Raw genomic sequence first — 22,202 nt, 5'->3', positions numbered from 1 at the left:
CTTGTCAATTGACCCTTTACAGTTTGGTCCGTTTCCTCTTAAAGGCAGATCCGACACATGCAATATGGTAGATAAAATGACGTTTCGTTGGAGACCGTGTATACAGTTACCTACACATGTCTATGGGTGGACTAGTAAAAGGCGAAATGAGAATGCGTCGTGTCAGACATGAGAAAACACCACGAGATGTCAGCGTTGAGCAAGATATGTGGTGACATGGCATTGTGAATTCATCTATGGTCAAATCAAATCAAGTCAAGTCATCTTTATTGTCAAATATGCTCTATGTGCAACATACAGCACAGATGAAATTTCTTTCCTCTCAACCACAGTGCAACCACAGCAGAGAGAGGAGCCGCTGCGGGTACCCGCGCCACCATCAACAGAACAGTTAACATAAAATAAGTACTTTTCAATATCACTTTTGTAATGAAATCGATTGACTTATAAATGGAATGTACCGTTGCTAAAACTGTTTTTATTTCCACTTTTTTAGCAACCAACTGTATTCATTTAAATTGGATTCTTCTTCGGAAACGTTTGTGCTTTTTAATTAACCCGTGATAAATCAAAGAAATAATTGTGTTTTTCGCTCCAACCACTTCCCCAAAAATATATATTATAAAGTACAAAATCAATTCAATAGTAGTATTTATGTTTATGATACTAATGGATGGGGAGGGGGTGATTATTTATACAACTCATTAGCTTTAATAAATGATAAATGTAAAACTTTAAATGTTTTTAAATACAGTATTGATGTACTGTATTACAAAGTGCTGTTTGAATTTGAACATTTTGATCAACTCAATGGAGAGTGGCTTACCATTCCATATTTTACCACCCAAAATGTTGAAAGTTAAATGAGTGCCATTCGTTGTTTAATCAGCAGAAATCAAAGCAAAACACAAAATCTTAATTCATATTCCCCTGAAATTGACGTGATTTAGTTGAACATCTTCCCAATGATAGTGCATTGCTAGACAAGTACCTTGAGTGTTACAGAGACCATTCAGTTGAAAATAATCTGTAAAAATGTCATGATCATACGTGACTGGTTACAGGCTATTGCTAACAGAGTCCATATTCACAAATACAAGTGTTGCACTGTATGTTTACATTCATAAATTACAATGTCTTCTGATTTTTAGATGGAAGAATTATGTATGTTTGCTCTATTGAGCAAACATACATTACATAAAACAAAGCAATACATCTCTGTGATCTTGAGAGGAGTTTGAATAACTTCAAAATATCAGTCCGTCATTGCTGGTGCATATACAAAAGAATACAGTACAGTCATTTTAAAACAATGTGTGTTTTGGATGTGTCAAAACAATGTAACAAAATGTTACAGGTAATTATATATTAGTGGAAGTACAATAATATCCTACAAGTTCAAATCTTTTACAGTGGTGCCTTGAAAGACGAGAGATCCGACGACTTGGGACTTTTTTTGCTACGACTATATAAATCGGCATGTATTTTATTGTATTTATAAGACTTGCAAATGCTTTATGATGGCAGTGAACTCAATTCAGCTCATTTGACAGCAGGCAGCAATTTGGCAGAGAGTTCTTCCAAAAAAGTAGCTTCAAGATGATTGACATTTGCCACTCGAAGTTTACTGTCAAACTAAACATAAAACAAAGAATTACAGTACTTGTTAATGTAAGCAAACTGGCATTTATTATGCCTTACTAAAGTCTGTGAGCTTAATGCTAACACATAACGCCAAAATACATAGACAGGCTAACAAGCAGATAACGGTATCACCATGGTTTTATCCTTTAGACCACAAATATTTGAACACAAACGAAGCAACAAATGTAGACAAACAATATAAAAAAACACTCATATTATTTATACTATGCGGGGAAAAAAAAGAAATATTACTGCAGCTTACTGCGTCAGTAAGAAAGTCTTCTTTGTGTGTCTTAGTCTGTAATATACTGCCCCCATGTGGCCAAGACACCCAGAAGATGAAGCACAATATCCACTGGATTGACACAAACTGACCCCAACTATTTTATTTTAAACAACCTATTTAATTATCTCATAACTATGTATTTATAAAGTAAAATATTAGTTTGCTATTTTTCTTGTTAAAATAAACTACCGGTACTTTTGTTTTGCATCACGGTGCGAATTAAATTAATCTCTCAAGGCACCACCGTATTTTATCTCAGTATGGCTACTTCATTTAGAAGTAAAGAACAAATAATCAATCAAATATTTTCTGTTTCATTATTTATTTAAGACTATTAAAGACACAGCATTCTCTTTTTTTAATTTTTTTAAATGCATCGAGACACATTATGTCTGCAATGCCTGCCCAAAGTGCACATCAGGTGCTTGCCCTTGAGATCAGTTGGCCTAATCAAAGGTCGGTGTTCCACATATTCTGGGCAATGCCAGAAGTTAAACTGGAACTGTCCGGTTGAGTATCATGTGCTCCCGTGCCACTGGTAGCAGAAGCAGCTGTCATCATGCGCTTTTTAAGCCTACACAACCGACAGTTTTAACACAGGTCCAGGACAGATTTGTTAATCACTGGGTTGGTCCAATCGTTCCTGAGGTCATCCAGGTGATTGTCAAAGTCGATCAAGTTCTCGTAGGACCTTCCCTCCAGAAGAGCTGACGTGATCTTCTGCGCTTCGCTCCAGTCCTCGAAAGAGTCACTGGAAACGTGGGGAAACAATTCAAGGCAAGCTACCGTTTGACCCATGACTTGATTTGAATGCTATAAGTATGAGAAATACTTACAGATTGACATCCCTGCTTTTCCATTTATTTTCGTGAAGGTCATAAATGAGCACAATGGGTTCGCGGCAACTCATTTTTAATCTGCTGCTGTCCACCTGAGAACAAGCACAAAAAAATGCAGTGGATTTAAAAAGTCTACACACCCATATTCAAATGCCAGCTTTATGTGATATAAAAAAAATGAGACCGATATAAACCTTTAAAAAAAATTCCATTATTAATGTGACCTGTAACCTGGACAACTCAATTAGAAAAAAAATTAAATTCAAGATTGGAGGTAATGATAAACAACTAAGACTGTTGTTACACCAGTTTTGGCAGTGTTCAGAGTCACATTCAAATTATATACTGCGGGATCAAGCAAACAACAACAAAACGTGCAGTTGTAACAGAAGATTATGCGGAACAACAAATGGAGGCGAACATGGGTCTACTGTGCAGCATTGTTACATAAGGGAGAGGGACAGTAAAAAAAGTTGAAATTATATTTTTACCATAACAATTGCAGCTTCACTGAAGCATTCAGAAATCCTTGCTGCAACTTTTTCTGCAACCTGGTTGAGTCTGCAAAGGAGAGGATAGTAAAAAACTAGAAAAGTACTCTCCATGTGTTTCTATTGGTTAATACATATATATTTTATAAGTTCTCATTACCTTGAATCCTTTATGCGTTCATTGGCTTGATAGTATCCAGCGATGACATAATTGTTTTCTTTACACCAAGTGTCAATCTGAGAAGAACATAAGTATCGAGGGGTTCTTTTACGAGGACAACACAAGACAAGACTCTTACTGAGTTGGACAGGTGAGCATTCATCCAGAAACATTTCAGGTCCAAAATATTGAAATTTGTTCCACATGGAGAAAATCAATAGCAGAGCTGTGGGATGAGAATGCTATCGCGAGTTCAACCATATGCTGATCAAGATAATAATTTGTTAACTAGTCCCATCGGAAAGTGGTTGTGATTTAGCCACCCGGACACGGCACCTGGACTATGTGTGACGTGATGCGAAATGTCCGATAGCAGTAATTCTCAAATAGTAAAATCATCAGAGTCCCCCTTGTGGTATGCAAAAAAAATCCAAAAAAATCATTGAATTAAATGTTCAAGCTGTGCATAGTGTTGTATGGGTTTCAGTTTTTTTAATAGACGACAGTACATTTACCGTTAAGATGTATTTCGCTTTTAAGTACAATAATTTGTATTTAATCCTTTTGAAATGTTAGTTTACAAACATGTATTTAAACTTTTTTTATTGAACTAAAATGAGCAATACATTTGAATCTTTGAGTCTATTTTTTAAATTGAGCTACAGTGAAGCGCAGAGTTAACAAAAATATTCAATGGCATTTGAGATTGACTGAACCTGAGATTTTTTTTATAAACACCACGATTTGCCTAACTATGGTTGTTTTGATTTTGTTGTTCCAGTGGTACATGTGGGGCCAAGTGTGTTTTGATGGTACATAAGTGAATTAAGGCTTTTTTTAGACTTTGGTTTTTAAACACGGTAAAACAAAACGTCTTACCTGACATTAATTAATACACTATACACTGCTGAAATAAACACAGGATGTCGAGATCAGCAATATAATACATGCAATATATCTTGATAGTGACAAAAAAGGACTCACCAGTGTTAAAGCAACTTCTAGCATGGGTGCAAGAGCCAAAGTGCCGTGGAAGAGCGGCACACAGTCCACACACAAGACGGGATCGTAGAGACTGTCTTTCTTTCTCGCCTTGGCTTTTTCTGCAACCAGTAACCCGTTGACGGCGCTGTGCGGATACTTGGCGGCATGCAAGAGCATTTTACAGTATGCCTGACTTGTCAGCTGAATAGGCATGATTGTGAAGGAATTGGGTAGGCTCTTGTGCCACACGACGTAAAAATACTTCAGACAAGTTAGCTAAATATATCGCATATCATACCAGGAAAAAAGTAGCACAGCATGTGGTTAAGTTCCATACGAGTAAGTGTAAAACATTTAAATATTGCCACAAGAAATTGATGCCGTTAATAATAATTGATTCGATTCAGTCTACAACAAAGTGGTTAGATTAGCTCAGAGTAAATTTAAGATTATTTTACGTCCTCCGAGCACACTGGTAACTGAACCGGTGAGGCCGTAAAACAAAATGCTGTACCGTAAAATGACGATGCCCGTCGTAAACAGATTTGTAACATATGACAAACAGTACTTCCGGTCGGCTGCACTTCCTCTGTGAATATCGGTGGACTGCAGCAAGGAAAATACAGTAAGGTCCTTAACCCCATCTTTCTTGTTTCTCACAGTTCAAATTCATATTTCGAGATTTTTTGCGGTGTCGCTGTTTAATTTTATAATCTATGCACTAATCTTACTTTTGTCGCCACTTTTGGCCGCAATCTGCAACGGCACACGGGTGACTTTGTCAAAGCCCATCGAAGCTAGCGCTAGCTGTTAGCATTTAGCAGCGACATTTGATTTGGAGCGTGTTTCTAGTGTTTTTCTCTCCTCACCCCCTCATGCGAACAGTGTTTTCCACGAGCGATGCAAGTTCCGAACCATGCATTGTTTTGTGATACACCACCAACAGCAAGACAGATGTGACTGAATGAAGCCGGGGCGCTTTGACCTTGCGTGTGCGGCTAATGCTAACGTTAGCCAGGCATAAATGCGAAAACCTCAATACGAGAAGTCAGACTATGATTATTTTTCGTACCACCCAAAATTGTTTGTGGTGAAATACGAAAATGATTTGAGTACCAGTTATTTCATAACTTAAACTGCACAATTGAACGACATTCAATTAAAGTAGTGTCTAACATTCTGGAAAGTTTTGATCATTTAAATGACACTGTCAAAAAATGAAGTTTGGATAGTATGTTTCTTTGGTTTGTAGCCGCATTTCATCATATTGAGTTTTTTTTAAACTGTTTTTGTTTTTCTTGTTTTGTTTTGCAGAGTGGTTAAGTATCAGATCAAGGGCATTGCTTTGTAAATCATCATATGATTTCTTCTGATTGCGAGTGCACTTACTGTTGTGGCTTTTAAGTGCCTGGCTTTTAAGTACAGTACCTGCCCTTTACACATAATTTGCAGACAACTACCTTCAGTGTTTGCATATCAACCGTGTGACATGTATAAATAAATTGTTTTTTCTTTTTATTCCACAGAATGCTGGCAACAAGAGCCCTGAGTCTTGTTGGCAAACGTGCCATTTCCACTTCTGTCTGCTTACGTGGCAGTCATGGTGAATATCACATTTAATGATGTCCTTAATTTATTGTTGGCCTGTAGCATTTTTATTTTTAACCTTTTTGGAAATCGAGAAAAGTCACAACACATACAAACAGCAAGACGAGTCCAGTTGCTTTGTTCAACCTTCGCAGATTGCCACGACCTGGATGACTGAGACTCTTCACAATGGGGGAAAAAATTGCTAACATGTTAGAAATATTGATATTGTGACAGTAAGTTAAATGTGACAGGCATTTTAGCCTAGCGTTACAGCTGTGGCTTGTAGGAAAACAAATCAAATGTAGGATGGCATTTTGAGTTAAGTCATACGTACCCTGGCTCCTTATCTTAACCCAACAGTCTTGAACGTGGGTCTTTAACTGGACAGTGATTTAAAGCCGGCAAATAGGTGCTACTGTTAAATCCAGCTTCTTTTATCTTCGGCAGCTGGCAAAAGTAAAGCCTCTCCTTTCTCAAGAGCACTTTGAAACAGTAATTCATGCCTACATCACATTTTGGTTGGATTACTGATATGCACTGTACTTTGGAGTCAGCCAATGCTCCATTAAGCTTCTCCAGTTGGTCCAGAATGCTGCCGCTCACCTCTTGACTGGTACACGTAACAATGGTAAAGTTCACTGGCTGCCTATACATTTTAGAGGTCTTTTTAAGATCGTAATATTTGTTTTCATATTTTTAAATGGCCTCGCGCCACCACACCTCTCTGAGCTCCTCCGCCACTGCGCACCTGCCCAGTGCCTCAGGTCTGCGGACCAGACACTATTAGAAGTACCAAGAACTAAGCGGAGGCTCAGAGGGGAACGAGCCTTTTCAGTTGCTGGTCCCTCTCTCTCTTTGGAATGACCTCCCACTGAAGGTTCGGCAAGCCATCTCATTGCCCATCTTTAAAACTTGTCTTAAAACTCATTTTTAGTCTTTGGCATTTAACTCGGCATGAGACTTGATTTTTAGTTTTACTGCTCTTGTGCTTTCTACCATTTTTGTAATTTGTTTTACTGTTTATTGTATGAATTATTTTTGCTCCATGTACAGCATTTTGTATACAGTGGTGGTTGATTAAGTGCTCTATACATACAGTTGAGTCGAGCGACCTATACATTCTACTAGTTGAATCAAATAGTGACACCCTCTCCAATAAAAACTGTGCTTGAATCCCTTTTTTTCACTTGTTTAAAAAAAAAAAAAATCTTGACTTCTCTTGTGAAATAGAAGAGACAGTTTAAATATTTAGACACAAACCAAAAAACGCAGAGTTTATTTTAGTTTGGTTTCTAGACTCACGTTACTCCAAAAACAGCAACACCTTTCAACCTGAAAACAGCACACAAAATTATTTTTGTTGGTTTGTTTTCAAAATGACACACATTTTTAGCTTTTTGTTGCATTATTTTGGAATTTGCATTATTTTTGTAAAATTCTAAAAATGCATTTTCATGAACAAAGGTCACTATCCCTTCTTGACACTTGGTTTTCAATATAATTGAGTAAATCATCATCTTGTGCATCATACCATGATCATATAGAATTTTGTAAGTCAAGAATGAAACGGCAACAAGGGCGCCTAGTTTGGTGTACAGTACATTTATTAAAGCATTGTCTTAATGAGTTTGTGTCGATGTAGGTGTTGCCAAGGTGGAGAGCTACACTCTCCCTGGTTACTTTGACACACGGGAGAACCCCCTTCCCGATGTCAGCTATGTGCAGAACCTGAGTGCAGAGCAGCAGTCGCTCAAGGAGAAGGAGAAAGGCTCATGGGCCGCACTCTCTAATGAGGAGAAGATAGCATGTAAGTCTTTGCATCGATGAAGGCGAATCGATGTTGCATCAATGCCTAGTAACATTTCATTCGCTCCCTCCCTGTTTAGTGTATCGCATCAGCTTCAAGCAGAGCTTTGCTGAGATGAACCAAGGATCATCTGAGTGGAAGACTGTACTTGGTGGGGTGTTTGTCTTTTTTGGCCTCACTGGTCTGGTGGTGTTCTGGCAGAGGAAGTTTGGTAAGTTGATAAATGTTCTCATTATTATAATGTGATTTTTTTGTCTTTAATTCCCTGAAAAAACATGCACAATATTTACACTGTTGTTGACAAGTCTCTCTTTGTGTCTTTTCAGTGTATGGGCCAGTTCCTCACACATTTGAGAGAGAGTACAAGGAGAAAGAGTTGCAGAGGATGCTGGACATGAGAATGAACCCCATAGAAGGCTTCTCATCAAACTGGGACTACAAAAACAAGCAGTGGAAGAAGTAAATGAACAAACGGACCACATCTCACATTTGAAAATAAAAGCTGAGCAATGGAAACATCCAATAATGCCTGCTTTACTGTATTGATCAGCCATCCACTTTACCTCTGTGTGTTGTGGAAGACCTCTTCCTCTTATGTTCATTGTATATTACAGAAATAAAATATGAATCCTTAATGTGTGTCTGAAAATGTCTGGGGGGAGGGGATGGATAACCCATTTTGTGAATATATACAATCAAAGCTCTCAGTACATATCTGGCTGCTGTGTTTGACACATACGTGTAATACTGTGGGGGGGGACACGACCCCATTCACCAAAACTGCAGTCATGTGCATCAGTCCACAAAATGTCCCCAAGGCCTCTTGAGACTGACATGTTGATTACCACCTGGACTTCAGAGAACAGGCCTGCTATGCAATATTCATTTTGCTCATTAATATACTTACAACACAGACCTGGGCGGTAATGCCTTCCGATGATATTCCATAAATAAAATCAACAAAAATAAAAACATTTTCATTCAGTGACAACCTAAATTCAATAAACGCGCTCTTTAAAAAGTCCTACAGCTGTCTTGTGCTATGACGTCACTTACCGGAAGGACAAGTTGCTTCACGTCAAAACAATCAGGAAGACGAAAATTCATGTTGGAACTGTAAGACAGGACGGCAAGCCTAGGATACATACATTTCTATCTCATCTTCTTTTAATTACGTCGCTTAACCCAAAGGCCTAAATTCATGTAATTTAAACCCTCATACGGTCATAATTCGAAGTTCCGCCTCGCCTTGTGTTTTGAAGCCACAGTTGTGTTAAGAAACGTGCCACTTTCAGAGAGTAAACGTAGAACGACTAACCCAACATGGGCAATGGAATGAATAAGGTAGGTTAAAAGTCTGTTTCATGTTGCGGTGTTGTGGGCGACGTGTTAAAATTGTGCTCGTCGGTAATCGAGTTTACGTTCGAGCAGGATGTTGACTAGCTTTAGCACATGCTAAACTATGTCATGTATTTTACGCCTATATCCATGAACGTTGCATTCGGCAAAATAAGTGTGACAAACTTTTCATTCGAGATTTAACTGTAAGAGATAAGCACATTAAAAATATATATTTTGTTAGACGCAGCAAAATCACCGTGTACATGAATCTGGACTACCTTCTCGTTCACAAGTACAGTACTAAAGCAATTTGATTTAAAAAAAAAATCCAGATTAGGTTGATACGGTTTGAATGAAGGACTTAAGCAACAGACTGACATGATGCGTGGAATATGGTGAATCAGGTTAATTTTGTTTTCACTCAATTGTGACATCCTGATTCAGCAAGACATGAAGTCCACACTCTATGGCCTTCACTTGAACTCTTGACCCTTGAATAATGAATCAAAAATGAGATCAAGTCAGAATAAGATTTGACATCTGGTACCTTTACTTTCGGCTTAGCATATGAACATGCTGATCATTAGTCTTGAAAGCATTTTAATTCATTGGAGAACTTAATTAGATGGTACCTACTTGGTGTAAAAAGAATGAGAACCAGTGTAGTCAAAGTTGTACCATATCCAGTGACCTCACCTCTCATCTCTTCTTTGGGATGACCTTTAAGTGCTTCAGACCTTGTATGTCCCTGAGGGGAACATTGCCTTTCCCGTTGTGGATTCTTAAGCTTTAAGCCTGAAATCCAATCAGGCTCAGCTTGGGACATTTGCTCCTTTTTAGGGGAACCTTTTGAAGCCTGACTATCATGTAGAGACTAAGAAGAGTGCAACATGTCTGTGACTTCTGCTTCACAGGTTGTTGATGGCCTTTACCTTGGGAATATAAGAGGTAAGGAAGAAAGATTTATTCTTTTGCTGTCACACAAATTATTCTCAATTTTTAGACAAGATTTCCTTTAATATAGAATGTTGGAATGGTGCTGTCCAATTAAAGGTGATCTCTGCTGGGAAAAAAAATCGCAAAATGAAACAGAGCCATGTTGTGGCCCTCATTTCTTCTTTTTGGGGGAAAATACAATTTGACTGCTACTTGGTTTGAGAGGGGGAAATACTATGTTTATGTAGTTATTCCTTTCGTGCCTCACTATTCCATAAGAATAGTTCCCATTTGAATTTAGGTGATGTGCCTTAATAATAGTGTGGCATTCTTTTAACATGTAGTTGTGCCCGTTAGTGCATCGGCCACTTAAAGTGGCATTTAAAGTGTTCCAACTTTTTAATTTTAATTGCTTTAGTCACTGTTCAGATTGCGTCAGCACAAGCGACTGAACTGGATCTCACAGTTGCCGAGCATTGTCTCACAACTTCCAAATTAATTTTCAGTCACTGAGCTCCTTCCCCCTCTTCTTGTCTTTGACCTAGATGCAGAAAACCGACAAAGCCTGTCACAGAATGGTATCACCCACATTCTCTCTGTGTACAACAATGCCCGTCCCGTATTTAAGGTTAGTGCAGTAGAAGTATTGTCCACTCCCAAACACTTTATGAACCAAACACATTCATATTTCCAAACGTGCTGAAAATTTTATGTGTGTTATTAGCCAACAGAGGGAAGTGTTGAGCTGTAGTTGGTGCAAGTGTCCTGATAGTTGTTTATGTGCACAACCAATAAATTGTTGTAGGATTATATAAGAATATAACACACTCAACCCATTATTAGATCTGAATTTCCTTTGCAATTATATAAATATTCCATTTTGATTGACATTATTTGATCTTCATGATTTAACCATATGATTGTTACTGTGGTTGTTGTTTGTAGTTGTGTAGAACTTCTGAAAGCTGCTTCTAATATTTTGATTATTTTTGCAAAGGCAGAATTTCTAATCCGGATTTTGTATCGCGTCTCATAAATTAAAATGGTGCTTGTACCTAATGACCTAGAAATGCTGTACAACCACATGACATCCCACCAGACACAGACTTGATTTCATTTTGCATTTGTTTCACCCTAAGAGAAAGTTAAGTTACAGTTTCACCAGTCCCTCAACCCTCGGACCAAAAAAATATATACATAAATCCTCAAAACAGAAGTAGAAGATACGATTTCTGACCTTTATTGGGATTGGGTTGATGTCTGTCATAAAGGTTAAGCAAAAACCCATTTTCAGCATATCATATGAGAAGGTGGCATGAAAATGTCACCTCAGTTGATGCATCATTTTATGGTTTCTGTATATTTAATGATCGGCCTTGGCAAGAACTGATATGTTGTCACATTAATAGGAACACACTTACGAAACACCAACAGGCAGAACTTGTTTTCCAAAAACTTGTTCTGGGCGTCACAATAATCGCTTTGACTAATGACATAGGTTTTCATGATTATGATTTGCAGGACAAGACCTACCTTTGTATTCACGCAGCAGATGCTTCCAGCGAGAATCTGTAAGTGTAAAACACATACACACACACACACACACACACACGCAGGCAACCGTGTACCTTCCGACCATTTTCCTCACATTTATAATTATCCTTACAGTAGAAATACGGATGAACCAGGCAAAGATGATTCATTATTGTTTTATATTTATTTATTGATTAATTCTCAAAACATATGGTTCCGTTAGTCAAATCGGATTTATGTGGGGCTTGATGTAAAAAGTAGTATATATTTTTTTGTATTTCTATATGAATGTTGCAGAAAGAGCTCGATGGGGTAATTCCATTTGTCATCTTATTCGTGTTGAAAGCATCATGAGGTGGCCCTCCGCCCTTGCAGTAGTCCAATGAGTCACCGTGTTTATATTAATTGCCACGTAGCTTCTGTTCATGCAACTCTAGTTTGACTCATTTTGGACCGAACACGCAGCACAAAGCCCTGAGATACTTCCAAAAGCAACGATCACATGCTTGATCGCAGTATCATACAGAAAAATCTGCCTCATGTTTCGGGTGACCACCAATTTGCGAGTTTGGGAGGTAGGCTTTTATTCCAGCAGCACTGTGCTCAGTGGCTGATTCGTGAAAACCACACTGGAGTGGTTCTGTTCTTTTATTTTCTTCAAACTATCTCAAATGATAAATACGAGCAGAGCAAAGAGCAACAACAAAGAATAATTATAATTAAGGGAACAAACTGAATTTTAAAAAAAGCACAAATCTTACATGAAGGTAAAAAAAAATAATTAAACTTTAAGCCAAACCTATTTGAAATAATGTTACTGTATGTCTTCAAAATTTAACATGAGACAGAGAAGAATGTTGTGAGCACCTTGTTTTATTATTTTTATTTCAATTTATGAGACTTCAAAATCATGAAAAACAAAGTTGTAATGTTCACTCTCAAATGCTATGGCTGAATGCGCTAAAAACCACGCCTTGTTCAACTGTCAGTCAAAATACCACTTCTCCGACCTAAAGAATTGGTGCAACTTCATGTAGCATCTTTCCAAAGCTTTAAAAAAATGCCATCTCCAAGCCCCCAAAAATATTCTCTTAAATCCTCCTGTAGCTGTAATGTAGCCCACCGGGTCATCACTGGGCTTGTCCATGGTGCAACAATGAGGCACTCGAAAAGCATACCGAGGCAAGGCAGCTTTTATATAAATATATATTTGCTATTATGCATGCACTCAAGGCCAACAACGATTTCCTTTAAAGAAGCCTTGCCAATGGCTTATTTGAAGGCAGGATGCATTTTTGGGACATAGGCAGAGCAAGCAAGCTACTGTACCAGTCTGCCGCAATGATGTGTGTATTTAGTGGGAGAGGGGCAACTTATACATTATTCACGACTGTTCTTCTGGAATAATATATATCTCCTACAAACACCAACTATTTGTGTGAAAGTCTTACCAGAAGAGTGTAAGCTGCAAAGGAGGACCAACTCCATACTTTGTAGTTCGTGTGGCTCTCATGACCAGGCAAATACAGTAGAGATAATATAAAACTCTGATGGATGGATGGATGATCATAGTGTTAATTTGATTTCTGCAGCTATTTTAATTTCTTGAAAGGTAATGAAACTACTCCTGCTTCAGAGAGTGACTGCAAGTAGATAAGGAATGGAGGTTTGTTGCTTGGATGGATGTTGCCGAATGGCCCGAAGAGGTCTGACCTCCAGTGTTGCAATCAGGCACCTTCCCTCAGGCACAGCAGAGGAAGGAAACCTCAGTGACATCTGGCTGTTGCCTCTGACCACCCAACGCTTTAATGATCCCCATTCTGTCACAATCTCCATTCTGACTGATGCGAGGAGCGAGACCAACTGCCGCCCCACCGCGCTCGCCACCAGCAAGGGGGCCCCTCCCATTGCTTAAGGTCCTATCAATTGTTCGTATGGTTGAGGTGTCACATGTACTGGAGCTGTTTGGGGTTTCGTCCAGCTCTAACGTCTATAATGTGGTATGGATGTCAACTCACCCCTGATTTCAGTTCCCTTTTTTGCTCCATATTAAATTTATATTGGCACGAATATGGTTATGTGTCGCCCTTCATAGGCAAAGGAGACACATTTGGTAATTTAAACCTAAGTCAAGAGTGGACGTGTTAAGTTGACAATAGAACTTAAGGATAAAGTTGTTATTTATGCCCATTTAACACCCCATTTCTTTACATAGTGTTTTTTTTGGAGGGGAGGTATTTTTGTTTTATTTTTTTATTGGAATGTCATATTCAGGAGTTAGTTCACTTTATAAATATCTATCTATCTACCTCTCTATCTATCAAAAGATAAATAGATATACCCACCCATTTTCGGATCCGCTTTATCCTCACAAGGGCCATGGGGCGTGCTGGAGCCTATCCCAGCTGTGTTCGGGCAGTAGGCAGGAGACACCATGAGCCGGTTGCCAGCCAAGCACAGGGTACACAGCGACGAACAACCATCCGCGCTCACACTCACACCTAGGGGCAATTGAGAGTGTTCAATCAGCCTGCCATGCATATTTTTGGAATGTGGGAAGAAACCGGAGTACCCGGAGAAAACCCACGCAGTCCCGGGGAGAACATGCAAACTCCACACAGGGAGGCTGGAGCAGGAATTGAACCACTGCCACCCGGCCACCCCGTCCAGGACATTAAGCAGTAAATCAGCCCCAGAAAAAATAAATATATATACCTGTATATATACTGTATGTATGTGTGTGTGTGTGTATATATACACACACACACACACTCACATGCTAATACAGTACAAGTGTTGAGTCATGCAAATGCACAAGTGTTGATTTTCAATAAGGGGCTTTGGGGAGTGTGAAAGTGTACCAGTCAAGTTTTGTCAAACAACCAAAAGAAGCATTGATGCAAAATGTTTGCTTTATAAATGACATGTCTGTATTCATACAATTGTGCTAAATTATCCTGGGTTGAGATTGAAAACTTTAAGCTTCATGAAATTAAAAAAAAAAAAAAAGATGGAGATGACAATTCACTCTACAGGACAGTACTTTGATGCAACTGCCTTGCCATGACACTCCAATTCAGTGGCAGCATGAGAGAAAAAGCTTTTTCTTGCTTTTCACCCGATTCAGCTAGTTTAAACCCAAATACTCCTTCACAGGGTGAATTTCTGCATATTTAACAAGATGAGCGGAAGCCTTAGTGCTGGGAAGACAGAACAAAGTGCTGAGGAGACAAATTCTGAAGTGGACTTTGGGTCTCAGGAAGAAGTGTTGGTGGAGAGAGTCTATTTTAGCCGGCGACTGTTACTTTGTCTGCTGTTGAGTAACCAGCAGCTGGTCCTGGGAGTCTGCTATATCAGCCTTCTACTTCTTGATTATGTGAAACGCTATCAGCGTTTCCCAACTGTTTGCAAAGATCGTCATGCACAACGTTTCTCTGCGTGCCTTTTGTTACTCTCATTATTTTTTCAATTTTTGAGACTTTGCTGCATTTTTGTTCACATGCTTAAAAATTGATTTTGCCAGATACCTGGTGTAGAACAGAACAAAGGACACTTAAAGTACGTTTTCCTTGTCTGTTGTCTGTGCTGCGGTCTACCACACAGTCTCTGTTGGAGAAGCATTTCTGAACCAAGTCGGCACCATCCATTTATGAAAACTCGTGTCTCCATTTTTTGATTTGATTTGATTTGAGACATCTTTGTATCAGGAACGGTATGATATCCCCGTTCCGCAACCCACAAACACAAAGTCAGGGCTGCATCCATGTAGTTTCAATTCAAGATGCCATTTCTCAATTCCCTATAATGTGTCATCTATTTTTAGCTGTGCACTATCGTATGCTAGGAAATGCTGCCTGTAAACTAGAGTCGAGGGTTGCTTCCTGACTTGATGTGAAATAGACGTGATTTCATGTTTCAAGTCTGATTGCATGCGTTTTAAGTGTTTTCATTTATTTCGTAGGTTGCAACATTTTAAAGAATGCATCCGCTTCATCCACGAATGTCGCCTGAATGGCGGAGCGTGTCTGGTTCACTGGTAGGTGATCAGTCACATCATGTTCGGTGTCAGAAGTACTTCAGTATGATACATTGTCATTCTACACTACCACAAGCTGCAGTAGTAAACCTTGTTAAATCAGTCAGTCAGAACGGATAAAATCATGATAAGGCTCTCATGCGGGCTCTCATGCGATGAATCATGCAAGTGTGCCAAATGTTGTGACGGGTCAGTGCAGAAGGCACGAAACATTTGGCTTGGGTTCCTGAACTGCGTGTTTTTCTTGCAGCCTTGCAGGTGTGTCACGCAGCACTACCATGGTGGTGGCCTACCTGATGACTGTCACCCATTACAGCTGGGAGGAGTGTCTCACCGCAGTCAAGGCCGTTCGTTCTTTTGTCGACCCGAACTGCGGCTTCCAGGAGCAGCTGCAGGAGTACCAGACAACACAAGTCTCTGAGGTATGGACAACAAGTCCACCAGAGTGACCACATCTGTACAGTGCAATGTCATCCAATAATTCTGCTTTTATAAAGCCGAAAAAAATCAGTAGAGGGTATCTGCATGTGAATGAAGATAGACTGGCTGCATTACAGTCGCAATGGCCAAGTCGCTGCGGTGGAGAACGGGAACCGCAGGGGGGTGGGGGGATGCTGCGATTGCATTAGCTCTCTCCTGCTCATCACATGTTTTGCTTCATTGTCAGCATCTTGCATGCGTTGATTTCGAGGATTACAGGGGAAATGGCTTTACATGGTGTGAGTTCTCTGATAGTGCCATTCCACATTGAATCTCTGAATATTTTCGAGCATAGTGTGGAATGAACTCCTTAGACCAGTGATTTTCAAAGTGTGGTGGTCTTTAGGCTCCTGCTAGCGGGACGCCAAAGAATCCATTCCAAAGTACAAGTTTCAGTTTAGTTATATTTAACTTTTAAGTTTGGTGGATTTGCATTTGAAGGGATACTTAACTCTTTTCTGCCATTTTCAGTGGCAGAAAGTTATTGTCTGGAATGAATTTGATAACTTTTGCAATGAACACCTTTTTAAAAACGCATTTTGCCACTTGCTGTCGACTGAAAGTGACATCACGTGTACTCGGGGATCAGGTCACGACTAATCAAGACCCATCTTGCGGATGTCACATGACCCAATAAAATGGCAATACATTTTAATGGAATTACTAAGCACAGATATAATGCTTAGACTATGCATTATGTTACCGTGGCTTACAATAATATTGAATATACTTGGAAATAAAATATCCTTCATTTTTTTAGTGAACACTTAATCTTAGTAGTACAATCTTAAACATTTGATAACCACTGCCTTGTACCAATTAGACTATCATAATATATTTCGTGATCCCAAAAAGTATCAACATGCCTTAGCCGTGCAACCAAAGTGGCTTACTCACGACCTAAGAAAAACACAAGCATAAGGAAAATACACAAAGTCACCAGCTGCGAGTAGAAGTGAATATCATACTGGATGTTTATTATTGCGGTTGGCATTTGCAATCATGTAGAACTGCACTACATTATTCTGAGAGCTCTGTCTAGTAGTTTCTTATGTAACCAAAATATTACGAACATCTCTCAGTATGATACATTTATTGCAGTTGTGCACCACCACTACAACCACAATAATAAACACAATAATATAAGTTAAATACTTATAACGCTTCTGATGCAGTTATTGCATTGGTCTCATTACTGTTCGATTTTTCTTTTCTTTTTTTTTTCTTTTTTTTAAATTGTCATCAATATTGTTCATTATTTCGTCATGTGATACTTGAGAAGGGTGAAAGTGCAGTTACCTAGATTTAAAATTAACGGCACTGGATTTTAGGATATCTGTTCGATAAGATGGATTCTTTGTGTTAGTTCCTACCTTTATCAGGAATAAGGAATGACGTCAGCTGCTATATGTAATAAAATTTTATGTTGCTTAAGCTGTAATAACCAAAGGTTCGTGATACGGAAGCCTGAAAGAAAGCCAACTGTAGATTGGCTGATCCAAACTTTTGTCCCCAGTTTAATTCAGACCACCACATTTTTTAGTTTCCGTACATCGTAATGGTTGAACACACGTATATAACGCTTGTATATATGTGTGTGTGTATGTATATACAGTATATATATACAAGTATATATACTGTATATATATATACAGTATATCTATACAGTATACTGTATGTATATACACACCGTGCAGGAATAATAAGGTGGCCAAAGGAAAAGATTCAGACCACGGACGTTAAGACCCGAAATCTCCTAACCATGCATGGAGGGTTCCATCCCAAATCCAGCACCCTAAGACTGTACGCAAGCCGAAAGGAAAGAGGCCGGGGACTAGTGAGTGTGAGGGCCACTGTCCAGGATGAAACATCTACGCTCCATGAATACATCAAGGAGAAGGCTCCAACGGATGACGTACTCAGAGAATGTCTCAGACAATGGGGAACAGTGGATGAGGTGCTGGAAGAGGGAGCATCATGGGAGGACAAGCCCCTACATGGGATGTACCACCGGACCATAACTGAAGTGGCTGATCTCAAGAAGTCCTATCAGTGGCTAGAGAGGGCTGGCCTGAAGGATAGCACAGAGGCACTCATCCTGGCTGCTCAGGAGCAGGCCCTGAGCACCAGAGCCATTGAGGCCCAGATATACCACACCAGACAAGACCCAAGGTGTAGGTTGTGCAAAGAGGCACCTGAGACGATCCAACACATAACTGCAGGGTGTAAGATGCTGGCAGGGAAAGCCTACATGGAACGCCATAACCAGGTGGCTGGCATAGTCTACCGAAACATCTGTGCGGAATATGGACTGGAAACCCCAAGGTCAAAATGGGAAACACCTCCGAAGGTGGTGGAGAATGACAGAGCGAAGATCCTGTGGGACTTCCAGATCCAGACTGACAAGATGGTAACGGCGAACCAACCAGATATCGTGATCATAGATAAAGGGCAGAGGAAAGCCGTTGTAGTGGTCCCAAGTGATGGAAAACATCAGAAAGAAGGAACACGCGAAACTCGAGAAATACCAAGGGCTCAGAGAGGAGCTGGAGAGAGCCTGGAAGGTAAAGGTGACAGTCGTGCCTGTGGTGGTCGGAGCACTCGGGGCAGTGACCCCCAAACTAGATGAATGGTTGCAACAGATCCCGGGAACAACACCGGACATCTCAGTCCAGAAATGTGCAGTGCTGGGAAAAGCAAGGATACTGCGCAGAACCCTCAAGCTTCCTGGCCTCTGGTAGAGGACCCGAGCTGAATGAGGGACGGACACCACCCGAGGGGTGAGACGAGGATTTTTTTTATATATATATATATATGCGTGTGTGTGTGTAGACTTTGGAAACAGAAAGAAACGGTAATTGGAATAATTAGTCAAACCATCACTTAAAACCATTTACCCTGTACAGGTTTTAATTAAGTTAACATTCTGAATTAGGAGTTACCCAATCAGGACTTCAGCAAGTTTAAAATAAGATAAACCGATCACCGATGCGGTCAGATGATGGACCAAGCTATTAGAACAACTTATTTTGGCTCTGTAAATTATGACTACAACCGATGACTGATTTTTCAGAAAATGCAAAACATCTGCCAATTCGTTCCAGCCTATTGACACATCAAGTCTGTACGGTACTTAATTGTCATACAAATGGAAAACGAATTTAACCACTGTAAACGAAAATTGACAGAGTTGTACTTTTATTATTGATACTGACTTTCTTGTGAATGTCTTGTCGTGTTTTCCAAAATGACTTACAATTATCATGCTATTATGCTAATGAAATACACTTACTGTATGACTTCTGAGTCCAATCAAATGTCACTCAGTATCTCCTAAAAACATGACTGATCTGAACAGGATTATACTTATACCAATCTACCCACAGTACCGAGCGTGGTTGGAGTCCAGTTTCCAAGCCAGTCCGTTTAAGGACCAGGAGCAGGTGGCCGCCTTGTTGGTCCAATACACGGAGCAACAGGAGAACCAGAGACAAGCTGGTGACCAGCGCTGGATAAAACGAGACTTGGATATATGCTCCCTTCCGCCCACCCCGGCTCATCCTGAAGGCAGCAGCTGAAATCACGAAGCCCGGCACCGACTCACCTGACAAAATACTTAATTTATTCTCCACGCTAACCTCCTTGATTTCGGTTTGATTTCGATGCAAGCTATGCGCACCTCACTCCTAGTACCTCCTTCTTTCCTTCACCGAGCCCATCAGTGCTCAGACGCCTTACTCGAAATGCCTCAGCACCATAGCCATAATGACATCACCCGTGCTTCCATGTGATCCTCTCTGCGTGTTGCAATATGCTCAGCAGCCTTAAAGATTTGTGATTTGCCTCCGATTACAAAGGTAGTCTACCTGTTTTGGTAGAGTACTGCTTTACAGATTTTGTCTAAATGAGAAAAAAAAATGAAGGTAACACTAAAGGTGTAAAAGGAACACGCGTTCATTTGTTTCATACAAGGCTATGTTGACAGCACAGTGTTCAGTTTTAATGAAGGATCTTGGAAGTCCAAACACTACCATCATCCTGATTTTTAATGAAGCTCTGATTTATCATTTTAGTGTTTGTAGATTGTTGTTTGTCTTGGGATTCTATTGGTAGACTTTACAAGTGTTTTGATTGCACATTTCTGTTTTTTTTAATGAACCGCTATCACTGATTTAAATGTTTTCATTGCACATTAATGTTTTTTTGTTTTTATAATTAAAAATTTTAAAAATGAAATCATTACTGTGTATGATTAAATTATGTCATTGGTTTGACATTAAGAAGTGCTTGTTTCACATTTTTACTACTACCACTGATCCTCAAAATGTCTGTGTCAGAAAACTTCCAATTCCAAGACTGTCACACTATATTTCAAACCAAAACTACAAGTACCCCCCCCCCCCTCCATGAGCTAAACCGGTGGAAATAAATTATGTAACCAAAAAAAAGAAATAAATAACTACCCAGTCAGCAAAGGCATCTGGCCCGGATTTGGCATGAAGCTGGCACAGCTGGCCTTGAGTCGGCACTGGCATAATGCATGTGGGCCGAACACGGCCCAGGAGTGGCAAAGGAGGCACTGGCTTGACTCTGGCAAACCAGATAGGGCCAGTTGTGGAGTGAAGTATTTGGGCCAGAAATCAATTTACAACTCCGGCCCGTATATGGCCAGCCAGTATTGAGCCACCCTTAAATGCAGTTTCAGATTTATTTTTTCAACACACAGCCTTGTTTTACAACTGCACACCGATGCGGAATTCCATTCATCACACTCACACACACACACGCGCGCGCGAGGTTCAATCAGGCCCGCAGGATAATTTAAAAATGAAAAAAATGCATAAAAGAAACAGAACTAATATTTTGAATAAGGTGCAATTCATTGAGTATCTGCTAGGGGACACTGTTTTGACCAGAGAAGAAGACAACAGCAGCCTCAGTCCTTCACTGAGACAGACCCATGACAGCAGACGCTATCAATAGCACACTCACATTTACACATTTAATAGCACTCTCCTTAGTTTGTAAGGTGTAGGCAGGGATTACATTTAGATTTTATATGCACGTGTAAATGGTTTAAAACTTCCTTTCTTTATAAATCTTGTTTAATCATAAAAGGCATTACTATATTTTTCAATACCAATTACTTGTTAAAGTTTGTACAATCAATGGGATCAGTTGCAATGCATATATGTGAATGATAAAAGTAAATTGCACATTTGTTGAAGGAAATGTAAGGTGCTTCATGAAATGTTTTGTAAAAGATATGTTCATTAAATTTCAACATTTTCCAAATGTGTTTGGCGTTTTTCGACCAAAAAAAAGACCATGTATAAGTAAGGCGTTCTTCGACGAAAAAAACAACCATGTATAGTAAGATGTTTTGAGCCGAAAAAAACGACCATGTATATTAAGGCCTTTTTGGACGAAAAAAAAACGACCATGTTTAGTAAGGCGTTTTTGGACGAAATTTTTAGCCGAAAAAATTGACCATGTATAGTAAGGCGTTTTTAGCCGAAAAAAACGTCCATGTATAGTAAGGCGTTTTTAGCCGAAAAAAACGACCATGTATAGTAAGGCATTTTTGGACGAAATTTTTAGCCGAAAAAAACGACGATGTATAATAAGGCCTTTTTGGACGAAAAAAAAACGACCATGTATAGTAAGGCATTTTTGGATGAAATTTTTAGCCGAAAAAATTGACCATGTATAGTAAGGTGTTTTTAGCCGGAAAAAACGACCATGTATAGTAAAGCCTTTTTGGACGAAAAAAAACGACCATGTATAGTAAGGCCTTTTTGGACGAAAAAAACGACCATGTATAGTAAGGCGTTTTTAGCCGAAAAAAACGACCATGTTTAGTAAGGCGTTTTTGGATGAAATTTTTAGCCGAAAAAAACGACCATGTATAGTAAGGCATTTTTGGATGAAATTTTTAGCCGAAAAAAACGACCATATAGTAAGGCGTTTTTAGCCGAAAAAAACGACCATGTATACTAAGGCATTTTTGGACGAAATTTTTAGCCGAAAAAAACGACCATGTATAGTAGGGCGTTTTTGGACGAAATTTTTAGC

General features: G+C 39.4%; 3 protein-coding genes across 6 annotated transcripts; 2 read left to right on the top strand and 1 right to left on the bottom strand.

Annotated features, from left to right (window-relative positions):
- Positions 1 to 864: 864 nt before the first annotated feature.
- Positions 865 to 4,910, bottom strand: emc8 (ER membrane protein complex subunit 8). The gene is made up of 5 exons (XM_086107064.1): positions 4,405 to 4,910; positions 3,421 to 3,497; positions 3,261 to 3,330; positions 2,767 to 2,861; positions 865 to 2,681 (listed from the first exon to the last, which is right to left on the bottom strand). The coding sequence occupies exons 1-5, from the start codon at positions 4,615 to 4,617 to the stop codon at positions 2,522 to 2,524; spliced, it is 615 nt and encodes a 204-aa protein (XP_085963190.1). The 5' UTR covers positions 4,618 to 4,910; the 3' UTR covers positions 865 to 2,521.
- cox4i1 (cytochrome c oxidase subunit 4I1) lies at positions 2,559 to 8,436 on the top strand. 3 transcript variants are annotated; one of them, XM_086107068.1, is made up of 6 exons: positions 2,559 to 2,707; positions 3,491 to 3,571; positions 5,931 to 6,007; positions 7,637 to 7,801; positions 7,881 to 8,012; positions 8,128 to 8,436. In XM_086107068.1, the coding sequence occupies exons 3-6, from the start codon at positions 5,932 to 5,934 to the stop codon at positions 8,262 to 8,264; spliced, it is 510 nt and encodes a 169-aa protein (XP_085963194.1). In that variant the 5' UTR covers positions 2,559 to 2,707; positions 3,491 to 3,571; position 5,931; the 3' UTR covers positions 8,265 to 8,436. The 3 variants fall into 3 exon arrangements, with proteins under 3 accessions (XP_085963194.1, XP_085963191.1, XP_085963193.1); XM_086107065.1 differs by lacking the exons at positions 2,559 to 2,707; positions 3,491 to 3,571 and adding an exon at positions 4,943 to 5,029; XM_086107067.1 differs by lacking the exons at positions 2,559 to 2,707; positions 3,491 to 3,571 and adding an exon at positions 4,972 to 5,034.
- Positions 8,437 to 8,869: 433 nt separating this feature from the next.
- Positions 8,870 to 20,363, top strand: dusp22a (dual specificity phosphatase 22a). 2 transcript variants are annotated; one of them, XM_086107060.1, is made up of 7 exons: positions 8,870 to 9,145; positions 9,983 to 10,090; positions 10,624 to 10,706; positions 11,600 to 11,649; positions 15,573 to 15,647; positions 15,898 to 16,069; positions 19,514 to 20,363. In XM_086107060.1, the coding sequence occupies exons 2-7, from the start codon at positions 10,033 to 10,035 to the stop codon at positions 19,703 to 19,705; spliced, it is 630 nt and encodes a 209-aa protein (XP_085963186.1). In that variant the 5' UTR covers positions 8,870 to 9,145; positions 9,983 to 10,032; the 3' UTR covers positions 19,706 to 20,363. The 2 variants fall into 2 exon arrangements, with proteins under 2 accessions (XP_085963186.1, XP_085963187.1); XM_086107061.1 differs by having other exon boundaries at positions 8,871 to 9,145; positions 10,057 to 10,090.
- Positions 20,364 to 22,202: the final 1,839 nt, after the last annotated feature.

This window comes from Hippocampus guttulatus, chromosome 3 (assembly GCF_054856545.1).
Source record: "Hippocampus guttulatus isolate MCC_2025c chromosome 3, RoL_Hgut_1.0, whole genome shotgun sequence".
Lineage (NCBI taxonomy): Eukaryota > Metazoa > Chordata > Actinopteri > Syngnathiformes > Syngnathidae > Hippocampus > Hippocampus guttulatus.
Note: the sequence above shows the minus strand (reverse complement) of the source record. Positions and strands in the feature narration are given on the sequence as shown.